Genomic DNA, 27,289 nt, shown 5'->3' with positions numbered 1-27,289 from the left:
CACTTGGAAAGTGTGCGAGCACGAACCAACAGGTTTAGCAATCTTAGGCAGTCAAACTATTGTTCTTATTAGCATTGTTGTCTCCTGGCTAATGTAACATTGCCATACGATAAATAAAAATAACACACATATCAACCCAGTGGGGAAACCAAGGTGAATTAATGACAAGAGTCTTGTAATTGCAGCAGGTATAAATGCAATAAATAAATACAAAGAATTATAAAGGAATCAGGGTGTGATGACAACCACCAACAGTCTGGAACACACAAATGTGGAACTAAATGGTTTTTGGAGCAATAATAATAACTAGACGTGTAATAAAATGAGAAGCTGGGTTTTTGTTTTATAACTAGCATCTTTCTATGTGTCCTCTATCTTGTCATCTTCTGGTGTATCAAAAAGATGGCGAACCGGAATAACGGGAAAAGATTATTTGGATTCTTCTACAATGTGTATTTTAGGAGGTCTGGGTGGAGGGATTGTGGCTTGATTTTTATATTTTCTCATCATATAGTACTGGTCTTCGGTAATCTCTTCTACAATTGACTTTATTGGGAAACGCACAGTATCATCTGGATATTCTCTCAGCAATTGAAAGGACATATTTAAACAGTGTACAGAAACTTCCCAAATTTCTTTGGGATTATTGAAATTGCTGATTAACAAGTAAGAATCGTTGATTTCCTCTTCAAGCTGCAGATAGGGAATGCCAGCCAAAATATCCTCCTGGGTGGAAAGATCCCTTATGCCAACTGTGACATTTAATGGAAGGTGGAAATTGTTGCAAAGCTCCGAAATATCATATTGATTCCTATCATGCACCACTTCGTTGAAGCCTCCTTCCATGAACATTGGAAGAAGGATGGCCTTATTGACTTTATCTGGCAAGATAATTTGTTCACAAGGTAATGCAGTCTTCACACACTTCCTTCCATATTCAACAACTTTCTGGTATCTGGGAATCAAAAACTCATCTCCAACAGAAACCGAGCACATCTCTTCATGCGGACAGTCAAAAGCTTTGGTAGCTATAACATGAAGCTTTTCCTTCATGTTCCTTGCTATTTCCAGGTCATAGGCAGTTGGGAATTCGCGAGGTTTTCTTTTGAATTTCCCTTTGTAGCTCTCAGGAATTAAAAAGTATCTTTTAGAGGAAGTATTCTTGATTTCAGATGCTAAGATTCTTCCAGCCTGATACTTTTTGTAAATTACTATTTCTCTGCCAGGACACAGGAAATTATAAGAATGCTTGTTTCTAATGGAGTCTTCAATTATGGCAACAACAAAAGGGGATCCAGTCCCTGCCTTTTCTAATATATCTTTCACTGATAATGGCTGGAGAAAAGTATTAATATTGTAACGGTCAGTGACATCTTCAACTTCAACATCTAAATCAGAATGGAAATGAACAATCTCTTTTTGAACTGGAAAAGAAAGATAGAAACAAAATTCTGGTCAGTTTTCAATGATATAATGGTGCTAATTACCCAAAAGCCCGTTATATAAAAATTAAACATTTTTCTATGCATATCATTGATCATTATACTGGGAGTTGCTTGAAATAATGGGATTCTTTTAATCACCATGAGATTAAATGTTATTCCCAAACATATCTAAATGTTGAAATTAATTGTGTTTTATCCAATATTTAAATTATGGTAGTAATACAAGTAGTAATACTAGCAATTGCAATATATTTTAGGTGCTTTTGGATGCACAGCTATGTTTTTAGGTGGGTTAGACTAATGAGTTGGTGTGTAAGTGTACACATATTGACTCCTGGTGATCGTCTGAAATAATTTCTGCAATTTTCTTGCAAAGATTGTCAAAGTGATTTGTCCTTGCCTTCTTCTTCTAGGATTGAATGACTGGCCCAAAGATACCCAGCTGGCTATATGCCTAAAATGGGACTAGAAAAACATAGTTAATACAGAGTTTAGACTGTAGTTAAGTTGTACAGTTTATTCTACTCAGCATCCAAAAGGGAGCAGGACGTCTTTGTAACACAGAATGGTTCTTCTTGAGATGTAGCTCGGAGAAGATAGTGACTGGCCCAAATCACCCAACTGGCTTTGTGCTTTAAGCAGGATTTGGACCCAGGCCTCCCTGATCCTAGTCCAGCATCTTTTCTTAATGTTTACTGTACAATGAATATGCCCTTGCATTTATTTATTTATTTATTTATTTATTTATTTATTTATTTATTTATTTATTTATTAGATTTTTATACCGCCCCCACTCCCGAAGGACTCAGGGCGGTGAACAGCCAAAATTAAAAAACATACAATATAAACATTAAAATACATTTAAAACAGAATTAAATCCAAAATGGCTCCCCAATTTAAAACGCCTTACCTATGACCCTATAAATAAGACGAATTTAAAATTTAAAATTTCCACATTTAAAAAGGGGGAAGATTTAGGCCAGGCCAGCTTGATAAAATAGAAAAGTCTTAAGTGCGCGGCGGAAGGTGTGCAGATTTATACTAAAGATCTGCATATTGTGCACACATCATATAAACATTGATTAGTCCCCTTTAACAGTGACAATTTTATTTATAATAGAATAAGTACTAGCTGTGAGACTGTTATCTCTTACAGCAGGGGTGTCAAACTCCGTCCTGCGGGTTGCTTAGATCTGGCCCACAGGGCTGCCCTGGAAACAGTGAAGGGCCAGCCCGCGGTGCCTCTGCCAGCAAAAATGGAACTTGGGAGGGCTGCAGGACAAAGAGCTGTAGGTCATCTATTTTGAAGGGCTTAAGATGTCTTGGGTCAGAAAACAGCATTTTTCAATGGAAGCTGGAAAACCCAACCATGGGATGCATTTACATTGGACTGGGTTTGGGAGAAAAATGACATCATCTGTTTGTGTATTCAGGAAACCATGAGTGGCCCCTTACTGGCAATGGGTCAGGCAAAAAGTGTGGATCAGATGATAGAATGATTCCTGGTTGGAATTAAGTTTGTTGTCTGTTAAGAATGTCAGCATTTCTTAGCTTTAACCAGGGGGGACGGGGACGACGACAGATCTTCTGAAAACAAGCTACACGAAGATGCACTATCGCGGGGGAATAATGCAATAATAAACAGTACCAAAAAAACCCCCTATAGATAATTCCAAGTCATCTATCTTATCTCACATATTCTGTATGCGTCGCCTAACAGAAAATAGTTAGATGTAGGCACGTAATTGAAATTGACCTTTGCTTATAAAACTTGCTATTTTGTGAGGATGAAAGCACCTTTCATGTATTTCTGGCTTCATGTTCACAGCCACTGCATAATCAAGGATAATGATGGTGGCCGTGATGATTCTCTTGCTTCTGGCCTTCCATGTAAAATCTACAGCTACCTCTGGTGATATAATATTTTTAGAGCAATTACTTCAACAGCCCTCTCTCCTCCAAAACTCACTGCTAAAGATACAACCATTGCAAAGAGGAACCCAAAATCTGTAAAGGGACAAGCACCAGGGAAAATTGGAGAGGTCTCTGAAGATATAAAACTTGAAAGTCTATTAAACAATTAATAGACTTGAACCCTGAGTTACATACCCTAACACAGAGGTGTAAAACTCAAGGGCCGTGGGCTGGATCCGGCCTGTGGGGTGCTTAAATCTGGCACGCGGAGTCAATTTGGAAACAGCGAAGGACCAGCCCACGGTGCCTCTGCCAGTGAAAACGAAGCTTGGGAGGGCTGTGCGCAACCCTCCCAAGCTCCATTTTCACTGGCAGAGAGTTACAGGAGGCCATCACAGCTGAAAACAAAGCTCAAAGTTTGAACAAAGTTTTCACTGGCAGAGCACTCAGGCCGAGCACCACAGGCATGCCTGACACGAGTGAGATTGAACTGGCCATGGCCACCCTGGCTATGCCCATCCCGGCCCTCTGCGGTCAAACACAACCCTGATGCGGCCCTCAATGAACAAGTTTGACACCCCTGCCCTAACCTACTCTACCCTATCCTACCCTAATTTGTTATTTATCACAGAAGCATACTCTATTGTTCTCAGCTTGTCAGAAAGAAGGCTAGACTAGTGTCCCTCTCATTGAAGCTTTTTGATTTTGTTGTTTTGTTTTGTTTTTAATTGGGAGCATTCATTTATGTCACCATCACCACCATTGCTACACTACTATGACACCTCTCCAGAGGTGGGTTTCAGTAGGTTCTGACCAGTTCTGGAGAACCGGTGGCAGAAATTTTGAGTAGTTCAGAGAACCAGTAGTAAAAATGCTGACTGCCCCATCTATTCTCTGCCTCCTAAGTCTCAGCTGATCGGGGGGGGGGGGGAATTGAGATTTTGCAGTAACCTTCCCATGGATTGTGGAGGGAATGGAGATTTTACAGTATTCTTCCCCTGCCATGCCCACCAAACCATGCCTACCAAGCCATGCCCACCAAGCCATGCCCACCAAGCCATACCCACAGAACCGTTAGTAAAAAATTTTGAAATCCATAACTGCCTCTCTCCCCCTTCCTCCACCATCATCTGTAGCCTGAACTACAGTTGTCAGAAAATCAGATTACTACCTCATTGGTGTGCAATAGAAGTATTTATCAAACTTTATACTTAGCTTTGGCATAATAGTTTTAGATGACAGAATAAAGTGTTTTGTTTTTTTTAGTCGATTAGCCCTTGTAGTCAAGCCCTATTTTCATTTGAAAATAGCCATTTAGGTCCTCAAGTCCAATCCCTTACTGAACACCAAAATCAAAATTAAAGCTTTCTTCAACATATCCAAGGAATAACATTGGGTGATTTGTTTAATTGTTGAACTGCTCTTAATATTAGGAAGGTCTTTGCTAACCTCTAGTAAAAATGTTCTTTCTTGTCTGCATTAGCTGTGTTGGGAGGATTTCAGACAAAAAGTTGAGATAATTCCAGTTGGAATTTCCCAGTTCATTCACTGGGTCTTTGTATTTAGTAAAGCATATGTGTGTAAGTAGAACATAGCCCAATGCATATATCTAGTGAAAGATGCTTAGGATCCAAAGGGACAAGTACCATTTAAATAAACTACATGGTACTATAAATTGATGGATCATTGAACAAATTAACCCTGAGTCCTCATTTAAGGCACAATTGACAATGCTCACATTTGGCATGTATGCAGGATTATGCCAAGACCTAACATATTTGAAAAAGGCTCTAATGCTGGAAAAGGTAGAAGAAAAGAGAAGAGGATGACCAGCAGTAAGATACAGTACATCATTAGAAGAAAAATCAAGTTAGAGACAGTTTATCATTTGAAAAACCCTATCAATGTGGTTGCTAAGAGTTGGCACTGACTTGATGGCACATAATCAACCAATCCATCAAATAGTACCATAGGTATGATTATTTAATGTTATCAAAAAGCATTCCCCAAACCACAGCCGCTTCATTTTATACCTGCTGCTTTTCAGCTTTATTACATTGCTGATATTTTAGTTCTCTGTTTTAGCAGAATGTGGATATAACCAAGATCAGGGGTGAAATGCTCCTGGTTCGGACTGGATCACCTGATCCAGTAGTGATGGTGGCGGGTGGTTCAGAGAACAGGTAGCAAAAATTCCTGCCCCCCTACATGCCCAGCTGAGCCGCGCAATCATCAGAGCCTTTTTTTTCAACTTTTAAAAGCATTTTTTCTACAAACTCTTCGGCTGAAAAAATGCTTTTAAAAGTTTAAAAAAAGGCCTCTGATGATCACGCAGCTCAGCTGGGATCGTCAGAGGCTTTTAAAAGCATTTTTTAACAACCTCTTCGGATGAAGAGGTTGTAGAAAAAAAAATGCCTTTAAAAGCCTCTGACGATTCCAGCTGAGTTGCCTGATTGTCAGAGGCTTTTAAAAGCATTTTTTTCTGCAACCTCTTAAGGTTGTAGAAAAAATGCTTTTAAAAGTAAAAAAAAAAAAGTTGGCCATGCCCACCCAGTCACATTACCCCCCTCCCCCACCAAGCCCACAGAACCGGTAGTAACAAATTTTACATTTCACCACTGACCAAGATGTAACCATTCAGACATCACTGAGACAAAGTAAAAGGCAATTCAAGTCTGGGAAAGGGAGGGAGAGGCAGAGGGGCCTATGACAATTTGCTGTGGTCAATTCGCCACAGCCAACATGCTGTGGGACAACTTGCTGAGGGATAAGAATTACATTCATATCAAAGAAATGGTAGAATAGAATCATTAATGAAAGGATGAAAAAGGAGGGACATAATGAAGTGTGAATCACAAAAATTAAAATAAATCTTTATTTATTTTAAATATTTGAATTGAATTGCTAAATTGTCCTGCAGCAATTGTCCCATGGTAAATTGTCCAGTTGTGAGTTAGACATGATGAGTTGGCCATGGTGAGTTGGCTGAGGTGAGTTGTCCCATTCCAGAAAGAGAGTGAAAGGGAGAGCTCAAAATAAACCCAGGGGAAACTGACAGGCTTTCCAGACTTTGTTATTCTGCCTTCCATCAATAAAATACCATGTTTCCCTGAAAATAAGACCCTGTCTTAGATTTTTTTGAACCCTGAAATAAGCGCTTGGCCTTATTGCCATGTGCTCAAAAGCCCAATTGGGCTTATTATCAGGGGATGTCTTATTTTGGGGGAAACAGGGTAGAATTCCTGTGATATCCTGGCATACCTTGAAAGGCTGATGCTCTGGAACTGAAGAACTGTCTCCAGTTACTGTCATCATCATAAATATAGAATACCAAAAGCTGTGTCAGTACGACATCGTCCCCATTCAATCATATGACTATTATTCTACTGTTAAGGTTCCATTCCTTCCTCCATTCCTTATTTAAAAGGTTCAGAAAAGGATCAGAGCCTCCTACCTAGGCATCCTGTACAGGTGTTCACTTGGAGCTCTTATTATGCCTATTCAGTCAAGAATCAAGGAATCAGAGTCCCAGCTCAGTTAGAGAGAGCCAGGTTAAAATATGCATAGGATAGACAGGCTGAGTTGATTGGACTTCTTTGGAATCAACCAGCCACATTAGCATTACTTTTTCATGACTGCATCTGCAGGTATTGAGTGGAGACCAAGAAGTTTTTTTTTGCCTGTACATGTCTAGCAATGATGCAAGTCTATTTCCAGATGCACACTTCTCTCAGTTGACCAGGCCAAAGCCAGCTTTATTACTAAATATAATGCAACACTTTGATCGCTTATTTATGACTCTTCTACAGGTCAGTTCCTGAATTATACTGCATCTGATCCTTATTTGCTATGTGTCCATATGTTCATTAGGCAATCTTTGTAGAAGGAAGACTCCAACAGTAGATATGCAAGACCTGGAACAGGCTCCAATGCTGGGAAAGCTGGAAGGAGAGTTCAGTGGCAATGAGTGCACTGTTGGGAGAACAGGTATGGGAGGAGCCGTGGTGGCTCATGAGCCTCGGTGGCGCAGTGGTTAGAGTGCAGTACTGCAGGTTACTTCTGCTGCCTGCCGGCTGATTGCCATTTGGCAGTTTGCATCTGACCAGGTTCAGGGTTGGCTCAGCCTTTCATCCTTCCAAGGTCAGTAAAATAAGAACCCAGATTGTTAGGGGCAATAGGCTGACTGTGTAAACAGCTTAGAGAGGGCTGTAAAGCACTGTAAAGCGTTATTTAAGTGTAAGTGCTATTGCTAGTGCTATAGATAGGCAGATCAAGTCTATGGGATCACTTAGGGGCTGCCACAAAGAAGAGGGAGTCAAGCTATTCCCCAAGCACCTGAAGGCAGGATAAGAAGCAATGGGTGGAAGCTAATCAAGGAGAGAAGCAACTTAGAACTAAGAAGAAATTTCTTGACAGTTAGAACAATTAGTCAGTGGAACAACTTGCCTCCAGAAGTTGCGAATGCTCCAACTCTGGAAGTTTTAAAGAAGATATTGGATAACCATTTGTCTGAAGTGGTGTAGGGTTTCCTGCCTAAGCAGACGGTTGGACTAGAAGACCTCCAAGGTCCCTTGAACTCTGTTATTCTATTCTATTCTATTCTATTCTATTCTATTCTATTCTTTCTATTCTATTCTATTCTACTCTACTCTACTCTACTCTACTCTACTCTACTCTACTCTACTCTACTCTACTCTGCTCTATTCTACTTGGAGTTAGAAACAGGTTGGTGGCACATAATGATCAATTCATCACATGTTATTATGGAAATCCTAATCTCTTAGATTTTTGTCCTCATGGTGGGAGAAAAGTGAGGTCAAGTTAGGGGGGAGAGAAAACACATTCCTTCTGAAGAAAGGAGGCTGAAGGGGAAAACTAAGAATCTTCCAATCCAAAGAAAGCAGAACAGAGAGGAAGAGAAAAAGAGAGAGGAAGAGCCTTGCTGTTATCCCTTCCTAAAGCGGTAAAAAAGATTTACCAAAGTGGATGCATCTCTGTTCATTCAAGCAGAAAATTACATCTCCAGAACAATAGGAACTTTTAAACTGTACCCATCTCATTTTCAGTCTGCCCTAAATGTGGGGATAAAAAGTACATGCTATGCACAATCATGCACATTGTGGCCCATAATATCAATAGCCAAAAAAAAAAAAGTTATTTCAAATCTTAGGATAAAACATGACATGAGATTGAATTAGACTAGATCTAAATCATTTACTCTTGAGCTTTATTAACCTGTTCAAATTATTGAGTTTCTTTTCTTTTCTTTTTGAAACACTTTTGTGTTTCTGATTTATTAACTTACATTTCATCACAGCATGAACTTCATATATAGCTTCTAGAATTCCACAGCTCCCAAAATTCTTAGGCAGAAGTTCAGGAGAGTATCCAGCATCGCCAGTATTAAGGAACAGGACTTTCCGTGAGCGGCTCTTTGGGATTTTCCATTTGGCAATCTCTTCCAGGGTGTATATTTGGTCATCTTGCCATTCATAGAAATCTCCTTCTTGACAATGTGGCAAAAGAAAGGTGTGTACCTGGCCATTCCTCTTGATTTCACAATTCACGGTCAGGGTCGCATTGTGATCTTCTACAGACATAAATACAATTTTCTCCCCCTGTTTGATGGTCAGGTTTTCTACCTGGATATCCTTAGAGCAACAGAAGCATGGTTGTTCCTGCTGTGTTGGCCCAATCCAAACTTTGTTCACGATTTCTTTAATGTTGTCGTATGGGGTTTTATCAGCCACTACCTTACAAAGTCCTTCAAAGGCAATTTTCAAATTGGGGGAAATAAATGTTAAACATTATGCAAACATCAAATATTACTGAGCATTCATTTTATATTTACAGTTTAGTTTAGTTTAGTTAGTTTAGTTTATTATATTTATATACCGCCCCCTCTCCCGAGGGACTCGGGGCGGTGAACAGCCAGCAAATAAAATATACAGATACAAAATTTAAAACAATATTAAAATCCAATTAAATCAATTTGGCCCATAGTTAAAAACCCTATATTAAAACCCCTAATTTTTTAAAACAATTCTTTTTAAAAAGAGTAGGTCAGGCCAGCCCGGCTTAATGAAACAAAAACGTCTTTAGGGCAGTTCGGAAAGCACGAAGGCCAGGGATCCGCCGTATCTCTGGGGGCAACTCGTTCCAGAGGGTAGGTTCCCCCACAGAGAATGCTCTCCTCCTGGGGGCCACCAGCCGGCATTGTCTGGCTGACGGCACCCTGAGGAGGCCCTCTCTGTGGGAGCGTATTGGTCGATGGGAGGCTACCGGTGGCAGAAGACGGTCTTATATTTACAGTTCCATGCCGCAAACGGCCTCCCACTGGCCGGTACGCTCTCACAGAGAGGAACTCCTTCGGGTGCCATTGGCCAAACAATGTTGGCTGGCGGCCCCCAGGGGGAGAGCCTTCTCTGTGGGGGCACCTACTATCTGGAACGAGATCCCCCCGGAAATACGGAGGATCCCGGATCTACGCACCTTCTGCCACGCTCTCAAGACCTTTTTATTTCACCAGGCTGGTCTGGCCTAACCTCTCCCATTCTCTTTTTAATGTACATTTTAATGTAAATTTTAATTTGTTCTTAACCTGGGGTTTTAAATTTGTCTTGGCCTAAATTGATTTAATCGATTTTACTTCTGCTCTTAAATTTTTGTATTCTATGTGTTTTATCTTGTGCCTGTTCACCGCCCTGAGTCCTTCGGGAGTAGGGCGGTATATAAATCAAATAAAATGAAATGAAATGAAATGAAAAAGTTTAGCGAGAAATTTAGAGAACCAGGAAGTGAAAATTAATTTGGTTCTGTGATTGAAGTATAACTTTTGATATCCTAGCATTTATGGAGGGAATTGTATGCTGTGGAAAATGCATTGCTCTTTCTACAGTATCTATCTGTAAAATGTAATGACATAAATTGTTGGTATTGACCTGGGATTTAGGATTTCTTTCTTTTTTCTTTTTTGATCCACAACTGTTCATCTTTTATATAAGGCTGACTGCTATGTATCACAGAGGTTAATTTAGGAGAAGAAGATAGGACACCAGGAAAAAAACTACTTCAAAACTGTTTTATGCTCTTTGTCTCTGCTTACTAGCTTTCTCATCAAAGGAGAAAAATATTGCACTGTACCTGGAAAATTTAGAGGTAGTTCTGCTGTAGTGGACTGTATGCTTACATCTTCACTTCCTAGATTGTTTGCAAAGATTTTTTTTATTTCTAATGCAATAACTTTAATCACATCACCTGTGGACAAGCAACATTCATGGCCAAGCTTTTCATACATCGAACCTAAGAGATAATGTGAAGATAAAAGAAGTTTTTATTGATTTTACTGATTTTATTAGCAGCATTAAAATAGAGTTCTATACATTCTACTGTTTCATCTTTGAGAAGCAATATATTTTCATTGTTAATGCACAGGTTAGATACTATCTATGAGTCTGAGTGTAAATATCAAGTGAGAACCAAGATAATTATTTTAAGACTTGCTAACTTACACCTTCATCTGCTTCTAAGCATGGCAGCTTCTGAAAGAAGCAAATCTTCTCTTCCACAATTTGTGCAGAAACTATTTGTTTATATTGTTGCCAGAACTTTATATGTAATTTTGTGAATCAACAGTGCTGCTAGCATCTAATGTTTTCAAATTGTTTATGGCTAATTGAAAAAACCTTTAGCAGTCACTCTAACATAGGTGTGTCAAACTGGCGGCCCATGGGTCGGATGTGTCACACTCGGGCCGTGCCAACCCCAGCTCCCCAAAGGGGAAAAATGCCACGATACGTCACGTCACATGATGGCAACATGGCACAGTAGTTAAGGCACCTGGCTAGAAACTGGGAGATGTGAGTTCTAGTCTTCCCTTAGGCATGAACCCAGCTGAGTGATCTTGGGCCAGTCACTCTCTTTCAGCCCCTGAAAGGAGGCAATGGCAATCCACATCTGAAAATGCTACCAAGAAAACTGCAGGCACTCGTGCAGGCAGTTGTCAGGAGTCAACACTGATTTGAAAGCACCAAAAACTATAGGCCACTTTAAAAGAAGAACCCAAATAAGAGGATAATTTTAGAAACAACCAAATAATGAGTGGTTGTTATTGAAACAGTTCTGATGCTGCTTACAAATGGGAGTTTCAGTTGATTTCAAGATTGCTTCTCCTTCCCCACCTCCCAATCTTAAATAACACAGAACTTTTCTGTCTCAATTTCTTTGTTTCTTTATACATTTTAGAGATCTTGGGATTTAAATCTGAATACATATTTCTTGACATATCCACATTTCTCAGGGAAAACATGTCCCTGTTTAACAACCGTAAGTCAGCCAAAAATTCAATTGTCAATAAAATTGTTACTTTATATATTTTTAAAAGGAATGCCTTTATAAGGTGGGGAATACAAATTCATTTCCTTGAAATTAATTGGCATATAAAATCCTTAGCTTATTCAATATTAACATATATTTGATTTCTTAGAGGAGAGTTTCAGTAAATTAGATACATTTTTAAAGGACATTGTTCTTTAAAATTATATTTATGCTTAAATGAATCACCGTATTTATTCATTTCTTCAGTATTGATTATAAAATGCTTAGCAGGGGAGAGAAAAATGAAAAATGTTTTCTTGTTTATTTCTAATTGGAAACAAATGTTGTCTTCTAAAAGATTTATTGTAAATTGCTCATGGTTTGATGGAACAAAACCTGAACTGATCTAGGATATTCAGCATTTGAATGAATCAATCCCTGAAATGGTATCAGGTGTTTTGGCTATGAGAAGCAATGGGAAAATCAGAACAAGCTTCTTGGGAGGCAAAAATCTGCAACGGCAGCAAAGTAGTACAAAAACCAAACTCTTGGTTACTTCATAGTGGTAGTCTAGATCTTTGCAAGTCAGTTATGGGGGCTTTAGCCTTAGCCTTTCTGATTACAATTAAAAAAAAAAAGCTATGGAAACTACAGCTACTCCTCATTTAGTGCCCAGAAGTGGTACTGGTTGATAATTCAGTTGATTCAGTTGTTAAACAAAGCAGTCACTAAATGGAAAAGTCATATGTGGTTAAAACATGTGGTTAAAAATCTTAACCACAACTATGCTTAACATTTTACTTCAGCTTTAATTATTTATTTACAGCAGGGGTCACCAAACTTGGACACTTTAAGACTTACGGACTTCAACTCCCAAAATTCCCAAAATTCCCCAGAATTCCTGAAGAAGTCCGTAAGTCTTAAAGTGACCAAGTTTGGAGACCCTCGATTTACAGCATCAGAGGGATATGACTCCCAAACAGCCAGGTGAGCCTAAACGGAGGGAAAGGTTTCCAAAATGTGACTTTTTTATTATTATTTTTTTTAAAATTTCTATACCGCCCTTCTCCTGAAGGACTCAGGGCGGTGAACAGCCACAAGATAAAACACATAAATACAAAAATTTAAAATAAATTAAAAATGAATTAAATAATTTGGCTGAATTTAAAATACCCCATAATTTAAAAACAAATTAAAATTTACATTTAAAAAGGGGAGAAGATATAGGCCAGGCCAGCTTGATGAAATAAAAAAGTCTCAAGCGTGCGACGGAAGGTGCGCAGATCCGGGATCCTCCGTATCTCTGGGGGGAGCTCGTGACTTGTGAGGAAGCTGGGTAAAAGGAAAAATCTTACAGCTATTTTCACCACTTTCTTGTTCTTTAGAATGCTCACCCGGGACTGAGATAATTAGCAAAAATGTTTATATTTACATTCATTGGAGAGGAAGGGATGACAAGAGAGTAAGCAGGCACACAGTGGGGAATACATATCAAAAGGAATGCACTAGACCAGCTGTTTGCCTAGCATCCTTATAGCTCCAAGCCTGCCAGAGGATTGTAATCAACTTATTAAGGTCACAAAACTGAGCATGTTAACTTGCAGTTAATACTTTTTAGGGAAGTGTTGCACTGTGGAGAAAAGCAACTTAGGAAGAGACAGCTTGTTTAGGCAAGAACTCTGCTCTGCAAGGGGAGAAGAAAAAATGGGTCAGGAATAGGATAAATGTGTACTAACGGACTGTAATGGCAAGTATGTGACACAGAGAGTGGTTGCAAAGTTACTTCTTCATCCCCATCACAATTTCTAATGGTCACTGACTGAGGCAGTTGCTAAATGATTCTAATACAGGGTGTCAAATTCAAGGCCTTTGGGTCAGATCCGGCCCACGGGGTGCTTATACCTGGCACACAGAGACATCCTGGAAATAGCAAAGGACCGGCCCACGGTGCCTCTCCCAGTGAAAACGAAGCACAGAAGGGCTGTGCGTGGTCCTCCCAAGCTCTGTTTTTGCTGGCAGAGTGCTCAGGCCACCACAGGGACCCCCGGAATGAGTGACATCAAGCTGGCCATGCCCACCCTGATCATGCCCGCCCCCAAGGTCTAACACAACCCTGATGCAACCCTCAATAAAATCAAGTTTGACACCACTGGTCTAATAGGTTGATTTGGGGGGGATTTTGATGTCACAACCCTTAGAACATAACCTTTTCAATCAATTATCTCTTTTAGAGCTGAAGGATGTCCTGCTAGAAAAGATTATATTCCAATTGTAGCATGAAAGAGGGAGGAGAGTTGTAAGCAGCTTAACAGAATATAGCCATTTACTTTACAAAGCCCAGAATGAGGTTTGAGAGAACCTGTAGCACTTAGAATTAACTCTTGTTTTCCTTAGACAAGCCTAAAATAAGCCCTGAGATGTGTATTTTGTGGTTTCCCACTCAGGTAAACCTGAAACACCATTGAAACTCCTTCCAATTTGCCTGGACACCCCTACCGTAGGTTTGTGCAGGTGAAGTGGGGTGGCAAAGCTCCAAGCATCCTTTGAGAGATAACTAAACTCATAGGTCTAGCCATTGGTCAAAGAGGTCCACCAAGCAATGGCATCTTAATTTTTTATTTATTTATTTTTTCTTTGTGAGAGGAGGAAATTGCATCCATTGAGCATTTTAAGGATTGGAGTGTTGCAACGTTAGAGTATCTCTGAATTCTTAAAAAAAAATGATTCAAAATAAATGCCTTCTTAATCTGTGTCAGCTCCTTGTAGTAGTTCAGACAGGAAACCAAACCCATAAATACCACCCTGACTATAAGATTACAGTAACAGAATCTTGAAAGTGTGAAAGACTTCTCCCCTTCCTCTGCTTTTCCTTTCCAGAGAGTTATGGAGGGTCCCTTCTGAAATGTTTTCCATGCTGCCATTCCTCCAGGGACTCAGATCTCTTTTGTCTGACCATTATCTAGGCTGTGACTCTCCTCCTTATCTCCCAAGGTTATTCTTACAGCCTATTAAAATCTATACCATCTACACATAAACCCCATTTTGCAAACAATTATGGAATAGCTCTTGCCAGTCCAGTAGACATAGCCAATCAGAGTTGGGACTGCCACTAGAGTAGAACAAAGTGCTAGAAATTTTCTACCTCTTTGTTTCATCTTAAAGTCAATCAAATTCTGTATCTTTTCTACCCTGAGAGCTTTTTTTTTTTTAATTAAAAAACCATGCCAAATGATCCAAAAGATTTTGGGACAGAGAGGGAGGGAGGGAGGGAGGGAGACAGAGAGAGAGAGAGGAGAGAGAGAGAGAGAGAGAGAGAGAGAGAGAGAGAGAGAGAGAGAGAGAGAGAGAGAGAGAGAGAGAGAGAGAGAGTGCAACTCTTTGTAGATTGATCTTTTCATAGGTCTCTTTCTGGTCTTCATCTGCTATTGAACTGCTATTGAGGATGACAAAACAAGTTATGCATTATGATTTCTCTTTATTTTAGTGTGCTTTTGTGGAATTCCAAACAGAATAGTTTGTGCGTATAATAGTTGTGCTCATAGTAACAAACCAATGACACCAAGTAGAACAAACAGCCTTAGAAGTGGCAATGAAGTTATTAAAATGATGGATAGCTTGTACCATCTATTGTAAACAGGCAAACAGGTAAGAAGTATGTCACAAACAAACCCATGGTAGAGCAGACATAAAGATCTTGGAAAAGATATCCAGATGCTTTGATGTGTCTATACCTACAAAGATCAGAATAGTGCAGGTCATGGTACCCTCCGTGACATTCTGTGTTGTGACACTCTGTGGAAAGGAATGTTGGACTTTGAAGAAGCAGGATAGGAAGAATAGTGATGTTTTTGAAGTTTGGTATTGGAGAAGACTCCTGAGGATAACATAGATAGCTAAGAAAACAAACAAACAAACAAATCATTGAATAAATTAACCCAGAGTTCTCACTTGAGGTCCAAATGACCAGACTCAAATTATTCTACTTCAGACAGTTTATGCAAAGATCTTACTCTCTGGGGGAAAAAAAATTGTAATGCTCTGAAGGTGGAAGAAAAGAGAAGAAAAGGACAAGCAGCAGCAAGGTAGTGATGTAACTCAGCCACAGTGGTGATGAACATACAGTTAGGAGACCTGAAAGACCAAGTTATAGACAGATCGTCAGGGAGAAAATCTATCTATGCGGTTGCTAAAAATCAACACTGATTTGATGGCATATAATCAACCAATCAATCAAACAAAGAAACAAACAGCACCATAGAGATATGCTTGTTTAATTTCATCCAAAAGCATTCCCAAGACTTTAGCTGCTTTATTTCACATCTGCTACTTTTCAGTTTTCTTGTGTTGCTGATCACATGAGGTTTTGGCCCATTGCCTAGTGCAATGTAGATATACATGATATAAGTAAGCAGACAACACTGAGGGAAAATAAATGATAACCCACTTCTGGAAAAAGGGAGAGAGAGGGAGGGAGAGAGAGAGAGAGAGAGAGAGGGAGGGAGGGAGGGAGGGAGGGAGGGAGAGAGAGAGAGAGAGAGAGAGAGAGAGAGAGAGAGAGAGAGAGAGAGAGAGAGAGAGAATCAAAATAACACCAGGAGGCAGAGGAAAACTCTGTAGCAAGCTGTTGAGTCTCTATGATTCTGCTTTCCAACAATACAGTTAGTCCTCAACTTATGACCACAATTGAACCCAAACTTTCTGCTGCTAAGGGAGGCAGTAGTTAAGTGATTTTGCCCCATTTTACACCTTCTCTTGCTAAAGTTGTTAAGTGAATCACAGTAGTTGTTAAGTTAGTATCACAAGTTGAATCTGACTTCCCCATTGTACGTTGCCTTGTCAGAAGGTCACTAAAAGTGATCATATGACCCTGGGACACTGCAACCATTATAAATATGAACCAGTTGCCAAGCATCCAAATTCTGATCATGTGACCATGGGGATTCTGTGTGAAAAATTGTCATAAGTCACTTTTCAGTGCCATTTGTAACTCTGAACAGTCACTAAAGAAATAAGTCGAGGACTACAGTACTTGCAAAGGAGTCTTCCTGTGATGATCTGGCATACCTTGAAAAGCTGACACTCAGGGACTGAAGAACTTTCTCCAGTTACTCTCATCAACATAGCCATAGAATCTGTAACACTGTGGACTCCCAAACCCTTCCCATCCAATAATATTACTGTGATTAAGGTTTCAGCCCTTGCTCGATTCCTTCTTTAAAGGACTCAGAAAAGGACCAGAGTCCCCTAACTAGGTATCCCCTACAGGAGTTGGCCTGAAGCAGGGGTGAAATCCAGCAGGTTCTGACAGATTCTGGAGAACCGGTAGCAGAAATTTAGAGCAGTTCGGAGAATTGGCAAATTCCACCTCTGGCTGGCCCTAGAGTGGGATGGGAATGGAGATTTTACAATATCATTCCCCTGGAACAGGGTGGGAATGGAGATTTTGCAACATTTACGAGACCGCCTTTTGCCACCAAGAGCCTCCCACCGGCCAGTACGCTCCCACAGAGAGGGGCTCCTCGGGGTGCCGTTGGCCAAACAATGTCAACTGGCGGCCCCCAGGGGGAGAGCTTTCTCTGTGGGAGCACCTGCCCTCTGGAACGAGCTCCCCCTGGAGATACGGACGATTCCGGATTTGCGTACTTTCCACTGGGCCCTCAAAACTTTTTTATTTCAACAAGCCGGGCTGGCCTAACTCTCCAATTGTTTAATTTTAATTTTTATTTTAAATGGGGTATTTTAATTGTTGGGCCAAATTGTTTAATATATTTTAAAATTGTTTTAAACTTTGTATTCTATGTTTTTTACTTTTGGCTGTTCACTGCCCTGAGTCCTGAGAAGGGCGGTATATAAATTTAAATATAAATAAATAAATAAATAAATAAATAAATAAATAAATAAATAAATACATACATACATACATACATACATACATACATACATACATACATACATCATTCCTGGGGGAATGGGGATTTTGCAATATCATTGCAATATCATTTGCAATATCATTCCCAGATTCAGCTGGGAATTAGGGTAGTGTCAGACCCAGTTCGGCTAAAGAGAGCCAGGTTAAAATAAGCATAGGATAGACAAAATGAATTAATTGTGAGCAGAACTACTGTTTTTTTAATCAACTAGTTGCATTTAGCTCAGAAGTATGTCTATTAATAACAGGTGCTAAAAAGTTATTGACAGTGTTGTTTTCATGAATGCATCTCCAGATATTGAATGGAGATCCAGGGATTTTTTTCCTCCTCTACGTACAGTATCTATCAATGGCACAAATCTATTCCCAGACTTTCACACTTCTTTCAGTAGATTAGGCCAAAGCCAGATTTATTGCTAAATTTCACGCAATGCTTTGATAATTTATTTATGACTTTTCTACATGTCAGTTCCTGAATTATACTATATCTAATTCTTATGCGCTACATGTCCATATATACGCTCATTAGGCAATCCTTGTAGAAGGAAGGAACCCCAAGACTACAAATGCACAATTATTTTATAACTATTTCATTGGACTTTTCTGAATATACTTTTTCCCAAGGGGGGGAAAAAAAGAGGAAAAATCAGAGACAAACCCTGGAAGGTTATAAATGATTACTGACATTCTCTAGATATTATAGCGAACGCTATGAAGAAGTTGATTTATAATTAAATTTAGATGCCACCCATCTCATGATCTAAAGTTGATGGGATTGAGTCATAAATGTCATCTGGAAGCATCACGAAAGCATCCTCCTCAAACATTCTTCCTTTTTTATTTTGTTTTATTCAAACATTTTTAATTTAATCCGTTCTCATCGCTCTGTCTCTCATTCCATTGTTTACTTTTCCTTTCTATTTAAGATACTTTCAAGCGACACTGAAAAATAATACAATAGAAAATGGAACAGAGACAAAATATGAATTATGGTACAAAAAATATACAGAGTGTAAAATATTCTGAGTTACAGCTAAAGTTCACACTATTGGTATTACCACTTCGGTGTGAATCAAACACTATCTGGACCCAGCACATTTCTGCTGGTCTATTTCAAACACTTCCATTTTTTTCTAGCCTCATATATGCCATCCATTTTGATGACACTTGAGTTAACATGTGTTCAGATTACCCTTCATGGTTCAGTGAAAATTTACACTTAATTTTCTGTACTTGAGGGTGGGAACTGTGACAACTGTCATTAGTCAAGTGTCTCAGCTGTGTTGAACAACCATAGTCTAGTCAGCTGGAGCCTAAATATGGCATAGATTATTTTAATATATTCACTATCACCTATTGATATAAGGGTTCCCGCTAGTAATGACATAATGCTCTTCTTACAATATTCAACTTCAGATAAATGCTGAAACTGCATTATTATGCACAGATAGATAATTTGGTCCAAACCTTACCTTCATCATAAAAGCCAGACTGGATTTGCAGAATTCGAGGTAGGGATTTTGGATCCAAAGAGTGGATGAAATTCTTCATGCTAGAGGCCATGGTCTTCAGAGTAATAGAGAGATGCCGTGCTTAAAGGCAAATACCTTTTAGGGGGGCTTCTGTTATCTCTTCTTGCATTTGAAATGAAGCCTGGGAAATTCTGAAGCACGCTTTCTCTACTAGAGACAAAGTCTAATAAATCTTCAACTGGGAAACCACTTCCTCTCACTTCACTCTGGGTTGCAATCAAAAAGGAATAAGATGCTAAAAGTACTCTACTGCAGTGCCTACTTTTTGTACCAATCTGGGTCACAGGAAACAGTTTATAAGCAGCTGTACCAACACAGAACTATTGACTTAATCTTTGATACTTTGACAATGAACTTCTGGAACATTTAACTTTAAACAGAGAGTTTTCTTCTTTTAAAGACATTCTTTTCTTTCTTTTTCTCTCTCTCTCCCTTTCTCTCTCTCTCTCTCTCTTTCTCTCTTTTCTTTTTTTGCAAAATGGAATCTTACTTGTTTTCATTCTTAAATGTAGCAGAAAATCTTGCTTAGAAACCAAATAACTGAAAACTATCTAAGAGCAAACAAGAATAAAAACATTGCACTACGGATAGCATGCCAGGGACTTGTTCCTCTCCAATTAAAGTGAGCCTTTCTTTGCTCTCTGCAAAGAAACAACAGTTCTGAAGGCTCCCTTATTATCTTAAAAAAAGAAGATAATTAAAAATTATCTTCTCCTTGCAGAACGATGAGGCACTCCTGTTCACCATTTCAGCTTTCAGAAATCATTCCCCTTGTTTTGAAAATAGTAACCAGGCTATCTCGATTCCCTACTTTTGTGCTCAATAGCTATGTCCTACTACCATGCTCAAGAGTCGTGATCTCACCAACTTTGAGTTCAACCAGGACTTCATACAGTATGTACATTACTCATGACTTTTCTCTTTCCCATTCTGCATGTTATTTTATTTTAGATTATTGGCCAAACTATTTAATAATTTTAAATTGTTTTTAATTTTTATATTGTTGGTTTTTTATCTTGGCAGTACACCACCCTGAGTCCTTTGGGAGAAGGGCAGTATAAAAAATTAATTAATAATAATAATAATAATAATAATAATAATAATAATAATATACACTGCTGAAAAAAATGTTTCTTGTTTCTTCTGTGAAAATGTTCCTTGTAATAACAGTGATAGCGCCTTTAAAGTGGGGCAAGGGAAAAACATGGACTATTAAGACTAAACTTAAAAAAAATGAGTTGGAATTTCATCTTCCTTTGAGCAGTAGGAAAGACAATTTTACACTTTCAATCAGTGAATTATTCACATGGCTTTGAACTCACAAATAATCCAAAATGTAATTGTTAAAGTGATAGGTAAATGGCACTCCCATATTATAACCAGATTATCGGGCTCACATATATTATCCAAAGAATGATCAACATGATCTCTTTTGTACAGAGAAAACACCAAATTGATTGTTTTTCCCAGTCTCTTTATAGAATCAAATTTTATAAAGATGATTCTGAACAGAATTAGATAGTTTTTTGGTTTTTTTAATAAAGGGAAATCCATGAACAAACTCTGTATATACAGGCTTTGGATTGGATTTCTAATACTTGATGCATTGCCTACCTTGACTTAAAGAAATTCAGGTTTTTACTTGGTCAAGGCCCAAATGATACTGAAGTATGGCAGTTAACTGGACAAAAGCGCGTTAACTGGACAAAATAGTGCGTTATTGCTTAACGCGCTATTGCTTAACGCACTGTAAGCCGCCCTGAGTCTCCGGAGAAGGGCGGCATATAAATCAAATTAAAAAAAAAAAAAAATCTGGTTGGCTTCAGGCTTAATTTTTGATTCCTTGCTTCTTCATATGACGTCTTCATTTCTCTATAACCGAGTATATGAAATAAATGCCACAGACTCTTGTTCTCCTGAGAGTAAGGAGAATTACAACCTCTCACTTTATATCATTGGTACTTTTCCATGGTAAATTATGGAGACAGGATTAGTTGTCAACCAATTCACATCAGTAGAGTTTACATTCCAACAGATGGTATTTCAAGATGACACACTGACAGTTTGCAGACAAACAAATAATCAGACATTTATAATTGTTTGCTATGAATTTGCAAGTCAGCTAAGAGGGATTTTAGTAGCTGACTCACGATTCTATCTTTTCCATCTTTCTCCCTCAGCAGTTCTTCTATAGTGTCTCCCGCTGTCCTGTCTATTCCCGCCATGTCTGATGCTTGCTCAAAAAACCCCTTTAGATCACAAAGCTACAGCCACACCTGGCCTAAACTATTAGCAGAAAGGCCATGATTGGTCTCAGCTGGCCCAGACCGGGGAACCTAAAACAGAACATGGTTTAACATTCCAGTTGCAAGAGACAACATTGACTTAGAAGAATGAAAACAGAATGGCAAATAACTTTCATTTCATTTTCAGATTCCTTCCAAAGCAGATTCTGTAAAGAGCAAACCATAAGCAGCACAGAGATTTCAATCCATACTCTGATTGTCCAAAAGTAGTTGTTCCGTGCACAGAACATCTCCTCCCATTACCTATTATACAGGTATGATATATAGAACAATAAACCAATGCAGCATTTGTTTGTGGCTTCATGCCTGCTCAGCAGTGCTGGGAGGCCCTAAACCAGTGGTTCTCAACCTTCCTAATGCCGCAACCCTTTAATACAGCTCCTCATGTTGTGGTGACCCCCAACCAGGGGTGGGTTCTAATTTTTTTTACTACTGGTTCTGTGGGCGTGGCTTATTTTGTGGGTGTGGCTTGGAGGTCATGTGACTGGGTGGGCGTGGCTAGCTGGTAATGTGACTGGATGGCCATGGCTATGTGTATAGGGACTACTCAGAGGGCTGAAAAAAGTCATTTCTGACAGGTCCTCGCACTTTTGACGGGTCCTCACACTTATGACCATCCTCACATTTATGCCTTTGCAGCATTTTTAACAACCATGTCACTCATTTCACAACTGCTTCTCTTCACCATGGTGACAAGATAGGGCAAAAACATAAATTGTGAGGACAGTCGTAAGTTTGAGGACTGGTCAAAAGTGCGAGGACCAGTCAAAAATAACTTTTTCAGCCCTCTGAGTAGTCCATATGCATAAAAGGATACAGCAATAGAGAGGGATGAAGGAAGGGAAGGGAAATTTTCTTTGAACAGAGTATTTGGCCGGTTCACAAATTTAAACAGTTGTAGGAGGTTAGCACCCACCCCTTTCCTAGAAGAATGAAATATTTTGGGAAATATTAAAAAGGCAGAATATTATATTTCCCTGGATGAGAAATGGAGAAGCATATTTTACAGACAAAGCAGCTCCCACCTTCCTGCCCCCCACCCTTTGTTAATGGGCCAGAGGCAGAAAGTCAATCCTTTGTCAAAGGACATTTGCAACACAATAGCAACAGAAACTAACACAATGGGCCCCATCAAGCCATGTGATCCTGTCCACCATTAAACCATCTTTCCAAGCAATCTCCATGTTTCCAGTGTCTTTTTCCCCACTTGGAGCAGAACCCAGAAGGATATTTCTTCCAACACAGTATTTAGTCATTTCAATTAAATTTACAATTTCTATATTTCCTTTTTACCATATTTATTCCTCATCTATTTTTTAAAAAAACCAATATTACCCTTCATCCTCATCTCTAATCTTAATCAAATTCAATTTTTCCCTTCTATTCTATATTATACCCCTTTGCATTGTCATCTATTTTTATATCCATCCTCACATTGGTTAATTATGTAATACAGTTGTTTAATACAAATTCAACATTTTAATATAAATCAATTACTTATATAACTATCTTTTTTGTATATTAATCAATATGAACATGAATATTCCAATTATTTCCATGCAATTCAATTTCTTACAAATCAATTAATTATATTTACCAATAATAATAAACCAAATAATTTCCCCCATATATTCCTCCAAACCACAACCATTTCTGCTTTCAACACAATATACAATTAATAGTATCTCAATTATTACAATTCCCTAGTTAAATAGAGCTTTTTTTCTTTTGTGTTTTAAAATCTTGAACCTCCTCTTGCCCTAAATTTCCCATTGTTTGCAGTTTTGCACTTACCTTTTTTGGTGAGGAAAAAGAAAAAGAAATCTCTCTGCCTCATTTTGTCACGTTGCAACAAAGACCCTTCTTTAGTTTCAATTTCGCTTTTCAGCATAGCTAGGGGGAAAAAAATTTGCTCCAGGAATTTACCTCTCTGCAGCTAGCTCTTTGAAGCCTCGCGGCAAGAATTTAAAGTTTTTTTTCCCTCTAGCCACCAGCTGGGACTCCGGAGGCAGCAATAGATTGGGAGTGGGCGGGGTAAGCGAACGGCGACCGGGCGATCAAACAGAGGCAGAGGGTGAGTGAAGGCATGGGGGGGCGAGAGAGGGCTTTGGCGACCCCTGTGAAATGGCCGTTCGACCTCCAAAGGGGTCGCGACCCCCAGGTTGAAATCGGCTGCCCTAAACCATCTATAACATCGACAGATGGCATCTGCACAAGCCTATTTGTTAAAAAAAAAAAAAGATAGCCCGACAAAGTTGCTTCTCCTCAAAGCCTCTCTAGAAACTCAAAAAATTTCCAACTATGAAAATAACAAAGTTGAAATGTCACACTTACCTGCTAATCTTGGCTTAACTTCCCAATGAGATAGCCCAGTGGTGGGTTGCTACCAGTTCGGGCGAACCAGTAGTAGCGGTGGTGGGATGCTCTGCCCACCCCACCCCCCAGACGTCATCAAATACCTCACCCCCCAGACGTTCTGTGCATGAGCAGAAGTAGCATGCATGCGAGTGAAGCGAGCGCACATGTGCGAACTGGTAGCAAAGATAAGTGAAACCCACCACTGAGATAGCTACACAATTAGGACAAATGCCTTTTCTAAATGACATCAATATTATGCTTCAACAGAAGTATCATTCAGTAGAATATAGCATTACTGCTGGTTTTAGGTACTTCTGCAAAGATTTAAAATATATTAAAATTATGATTATTGAGATTAATTAAACATATATTCCACCCACCTCTTACTATTATGAACTCTGCATTGATTAAGCACAGGCAAAACATAATTATTTTTAAAATTAAATGAAAACAAATGAGTAGACCAGTGCCTGCAAAAATAAATGGGTAGACCAGTGCCTGCAAAAATACATGAGTAGATCAGTGCCTGCAAAAATAAATGGGTAGACCAGTGCCTGCAAAAAATAAATGGGTAGACCAGTGCCTGCAAAAAATAAATGGGTAGACCAATGCCTGCAAAAATACATGAGTAGATCAGTGCCTGTAAAAATAAATGGGTAGACCAGTGCCGGCAAAAAATAAATGGGTAGATCGGTACAGCTCTGCAAGCAGTTAAAAGCCTGGTAGACCAGTACCTCTGCTAAATCCTAAATAATTGTCACATGACCATCAAACCACGCCCACAAAATAAGCCACGCCCACAGAACTGGTAGTAAATTTTTTTAGAACCCGTAGTTGTTGTATAGTGCAGTGGCAAATACTTCATTCTATCTGTTAAAGTCTGATAGAAAAGATCTCATTAGCGTGTTCTCTGTAATATTAGAGAGAACATATGGATAATAGTGTTGGTTAATCATGTGTCCTCATTTGCCCTGTTACACTGGCAAACAAAAAAGATTCTCAGCTAAAGCATGGGAACAGAGGAGACACCAGAGAATCCCTTCAGCTTGAATTACAAGTTGGCTTTGTGAAAAGAAAAGTGTTACAAAAAGAGTGATTCAAGAACAGGTAACTTTGTTCACTAAATCTTTCAGCTCTCTGAATGCAATTGAATTGCTAACTAGCATAAAGGGGCAATCTGAGAGGAATATTGGTTCACAGCTCAGATGGCCAGATACTCCTTTGACTGACAACTAACACAAAAGACTCTTTTACGACCTTTTGTTGCTCTTTCCAGGAACTGCCTTGTAATCCCAGTATGAAGGTTATTTGATTATTGGCACCAATGTAATTAAAGAAGGAAGTAACTCAATCTGTTTTCTCTTGCAATTAAAAATCACTAAGAGTTAATTTCATGAACAGAAACATGCTGTATTAATGATGTGCACATCCAAACTAGTAATTATATTCCAATTGTAATGCTTAATTTAAATGATTGGTTTTAATTCCTATATAATGGAATATCATTAAGGTAAAAAAATAAACAAGCAAAAAGCCCACCTTCTTTGACAATCTATTTCTCAACATGTGAAGTAGAATTAGCATTACTCTCTCTAATTGCACTAATTCTGAAGATAGTTGTAGGTACATTTATTTAGTAGTAAGTCCTGCTATATCCTAGGGAGCTCATTTCCACATAAAAGGGAATGGACTCAAACATGGCCTGCATGCTTTGTATTTCACAATGTTTCTTGCTGATCAAATGATTTTTATCATGCTTTAATGTAATATAATGTAATATTGAATGACTAGACCTTCACCCTTCTACTGTACTCCATCCAAATCTTTTGGAAATGAGCTGTGGTGGTACAATGGTTACAGTGCAGTACTGCAGGCTATTTCTGTTGATTGCCGGCTGCCTGCAATTTGGCAGTTCAAATCTCACCAGGCTCAAGGTTGACTCAGCCTTCCATCTTTCCAAGGTGGGTAAAATGAGGACCAAGATTATTGGGGGCAATATGTTGACTCTGTAAACTGCTTAGAGAGTGCTGTAAAGCACTGTAAAGTGGTATATAAGTCTAAGTGCTATTACTATTGCTATTTGAGGTGCTATAGAAAGATAAGACTCTTGTCTTGCCATTAATGTGAGTCCATGGCTGACAATGTCGTATGTTACCGAGGATTGGTCGAAGCTATTAAAACTTTTGCTTGATGCTATGTTTATAAACAAATATTGAGGCTTGTATAGCTCATGACAAACACATTTGGTGAATAACACAATACATACAACACCTCTTAATAACCTCTACACATCAATGATTGTGGGAATATTAAAGGAATCTTTAATATTCAGTGGACAAATTATATAATGCATCCAATTACTTCAGTGGATCACAACTTTTAAAGACTTTCTGATATCACAGTCTGTATTTCTTTCTAAAAGGAAGCGGAGAAGCCAGTAAGTTAGTTTTCCTAAATCATCATTGACTCATTTATAATATAAGATTTTTCGCCAAGAAATTTTGCAGATCTTCCAAAAATTTTCCAAAGCACCTGAAGATCAGACAAGGGATAATGGATGGAAACTGATCAAGGAGAAAGTCAATCTAGAAATATGGAGAAATTTTCTGACAGTGAGAACAATCAACCAATGGAACAGCTTGCCTTCAGAAGTGAGGAGGCTTTCAAGAAGAGACTGGACTGCCATCTGTTAGAAATGGTGTAGGGCAGGGGTGAAATCTACTTACGTTCCTTACCGGTTCAGAAGTGCATGTGTCACATGCGCGCGCAGATGCTCTGTGCATGCGCAAAACCTTCTGCACATGGGCAGAGGGTAAAAACATATTACTTCCTGGTTAAAATAGGAAGTAACAACACCTGGGCAGGTGGGCGGAGCCTTGCACCACCATCACTACTGGTTCTCCAAACCACTGGCCACAATCGCTACCGGATTGCCTGATACAGTCTGAACCGGGAGCAGTTCACCCCTGGTGTAAGGTCTCCTGCTTGGGTGGGTGGTTGGACTACAAGGTCCGTACAAGTTCCCTTCCAACTCTGTTAATCTGTTAATCTGCTATCCCACCAGAATTGCTTAGATATATTCTATGAATCTCCAATTCTTGATTATATGGAATGACTCTAAAATATTGTCAGACTTTATGAAATTCTTTTACCTTTTGTCTCACAGAAAATTGTCAGATTTAATTTTGGCACACTTTAGTACTGACTGCATTTGAAACAACTTAAATATTATTTGAGCTAATAGACAATTATGAAACAAATTATACAGAATTATATAATTGTACATAATTATACAATTTACCAAAAGAAAGCCATTTGACATATTAAACAAGAATTAATATTTAAAAAAACCTATTATTTTATTTATAGACATTGATGCATTGCTAATCGTTATTAGTTATTTTTATAATATGGTAATGCCTATTGATTTCTCTTGCTCCTCAAAGATCTAGATCAAATGTCTTAAGAGTAGCTTTTTGTTTTGTATTG

General features: G+C 38.9%; 1 protein-coding gene across 1 annotated transcript; it reads right to left on the bottom strand.

Annotated features, from left to right (window-relative positions):
* Window positions 1-429: 429 nt before the first annotated feature.
* Window positions 430-19,167, bottom strand: THEMIS (thymocyte selection associated). Its single transcript, XM_070952668.1, has 4 exons — window positions 19,077-19,167; window positions 10,503-10,661; window positions 8,665-9,123; window positions 430-1,424 (listed from the first exon to the last, which is right to left on the bottom strand). The coding sequence occupies exons 1-4, from the start codon at window positions 19,165-19,167 to the stop codon at window positions 430-432; spliced, it is 1,704 nt and encodes a 567-aa protein (XP_070808769.1).
* Between the last annotated feature and the right edge of the window lie 8,122 nt (window positions 19,168-27,289).

Source organism: Pituophis catenifer, unplaced genomic scaffold, assembly GCF_029215685.1.
Source record: "Pituophis catenifer annectens isolate HBS135680 unplaced genomic scaffold, rPitCat1.0.hap2 SCAF_1, whole genome shotgun sequence".
Taxonomy (NCBI): domain Eukaryota; kingdom Metazoa; phylum Chordata; class Lepidosauria; order Squamata; family Colubridae; genus Pituophis; species Pituophis catenifer.
Note: the sequence above shows the minus strand (reverse complement) of the source record. Positions and strands in the feature narration are given on the sequence as shown.

Coding starts and splice junctions, on each gene's coding strand:
- THEMIS (XM_070952668.1), bottom strand. CDS start 19,167: ATGGCCTCTAGCATGAAGAATTTCATCCACTCTTTGGATCCAAAATCC. Junction 10,662..19,076: donor GTCTGGCTTTTATGATGAAG/GTAAGGTTTGGA, acceptor ATTATCTCTTAG/GTTCGATGTATGAAAAGCTT. Junction 9,124..10,502: donor ACTACCTCTAAATTTTCCAG/GTACAGTGCAAT, acceptor TTGCCTTTGAAG/GACTTTGTAAGGTAGTGGCT.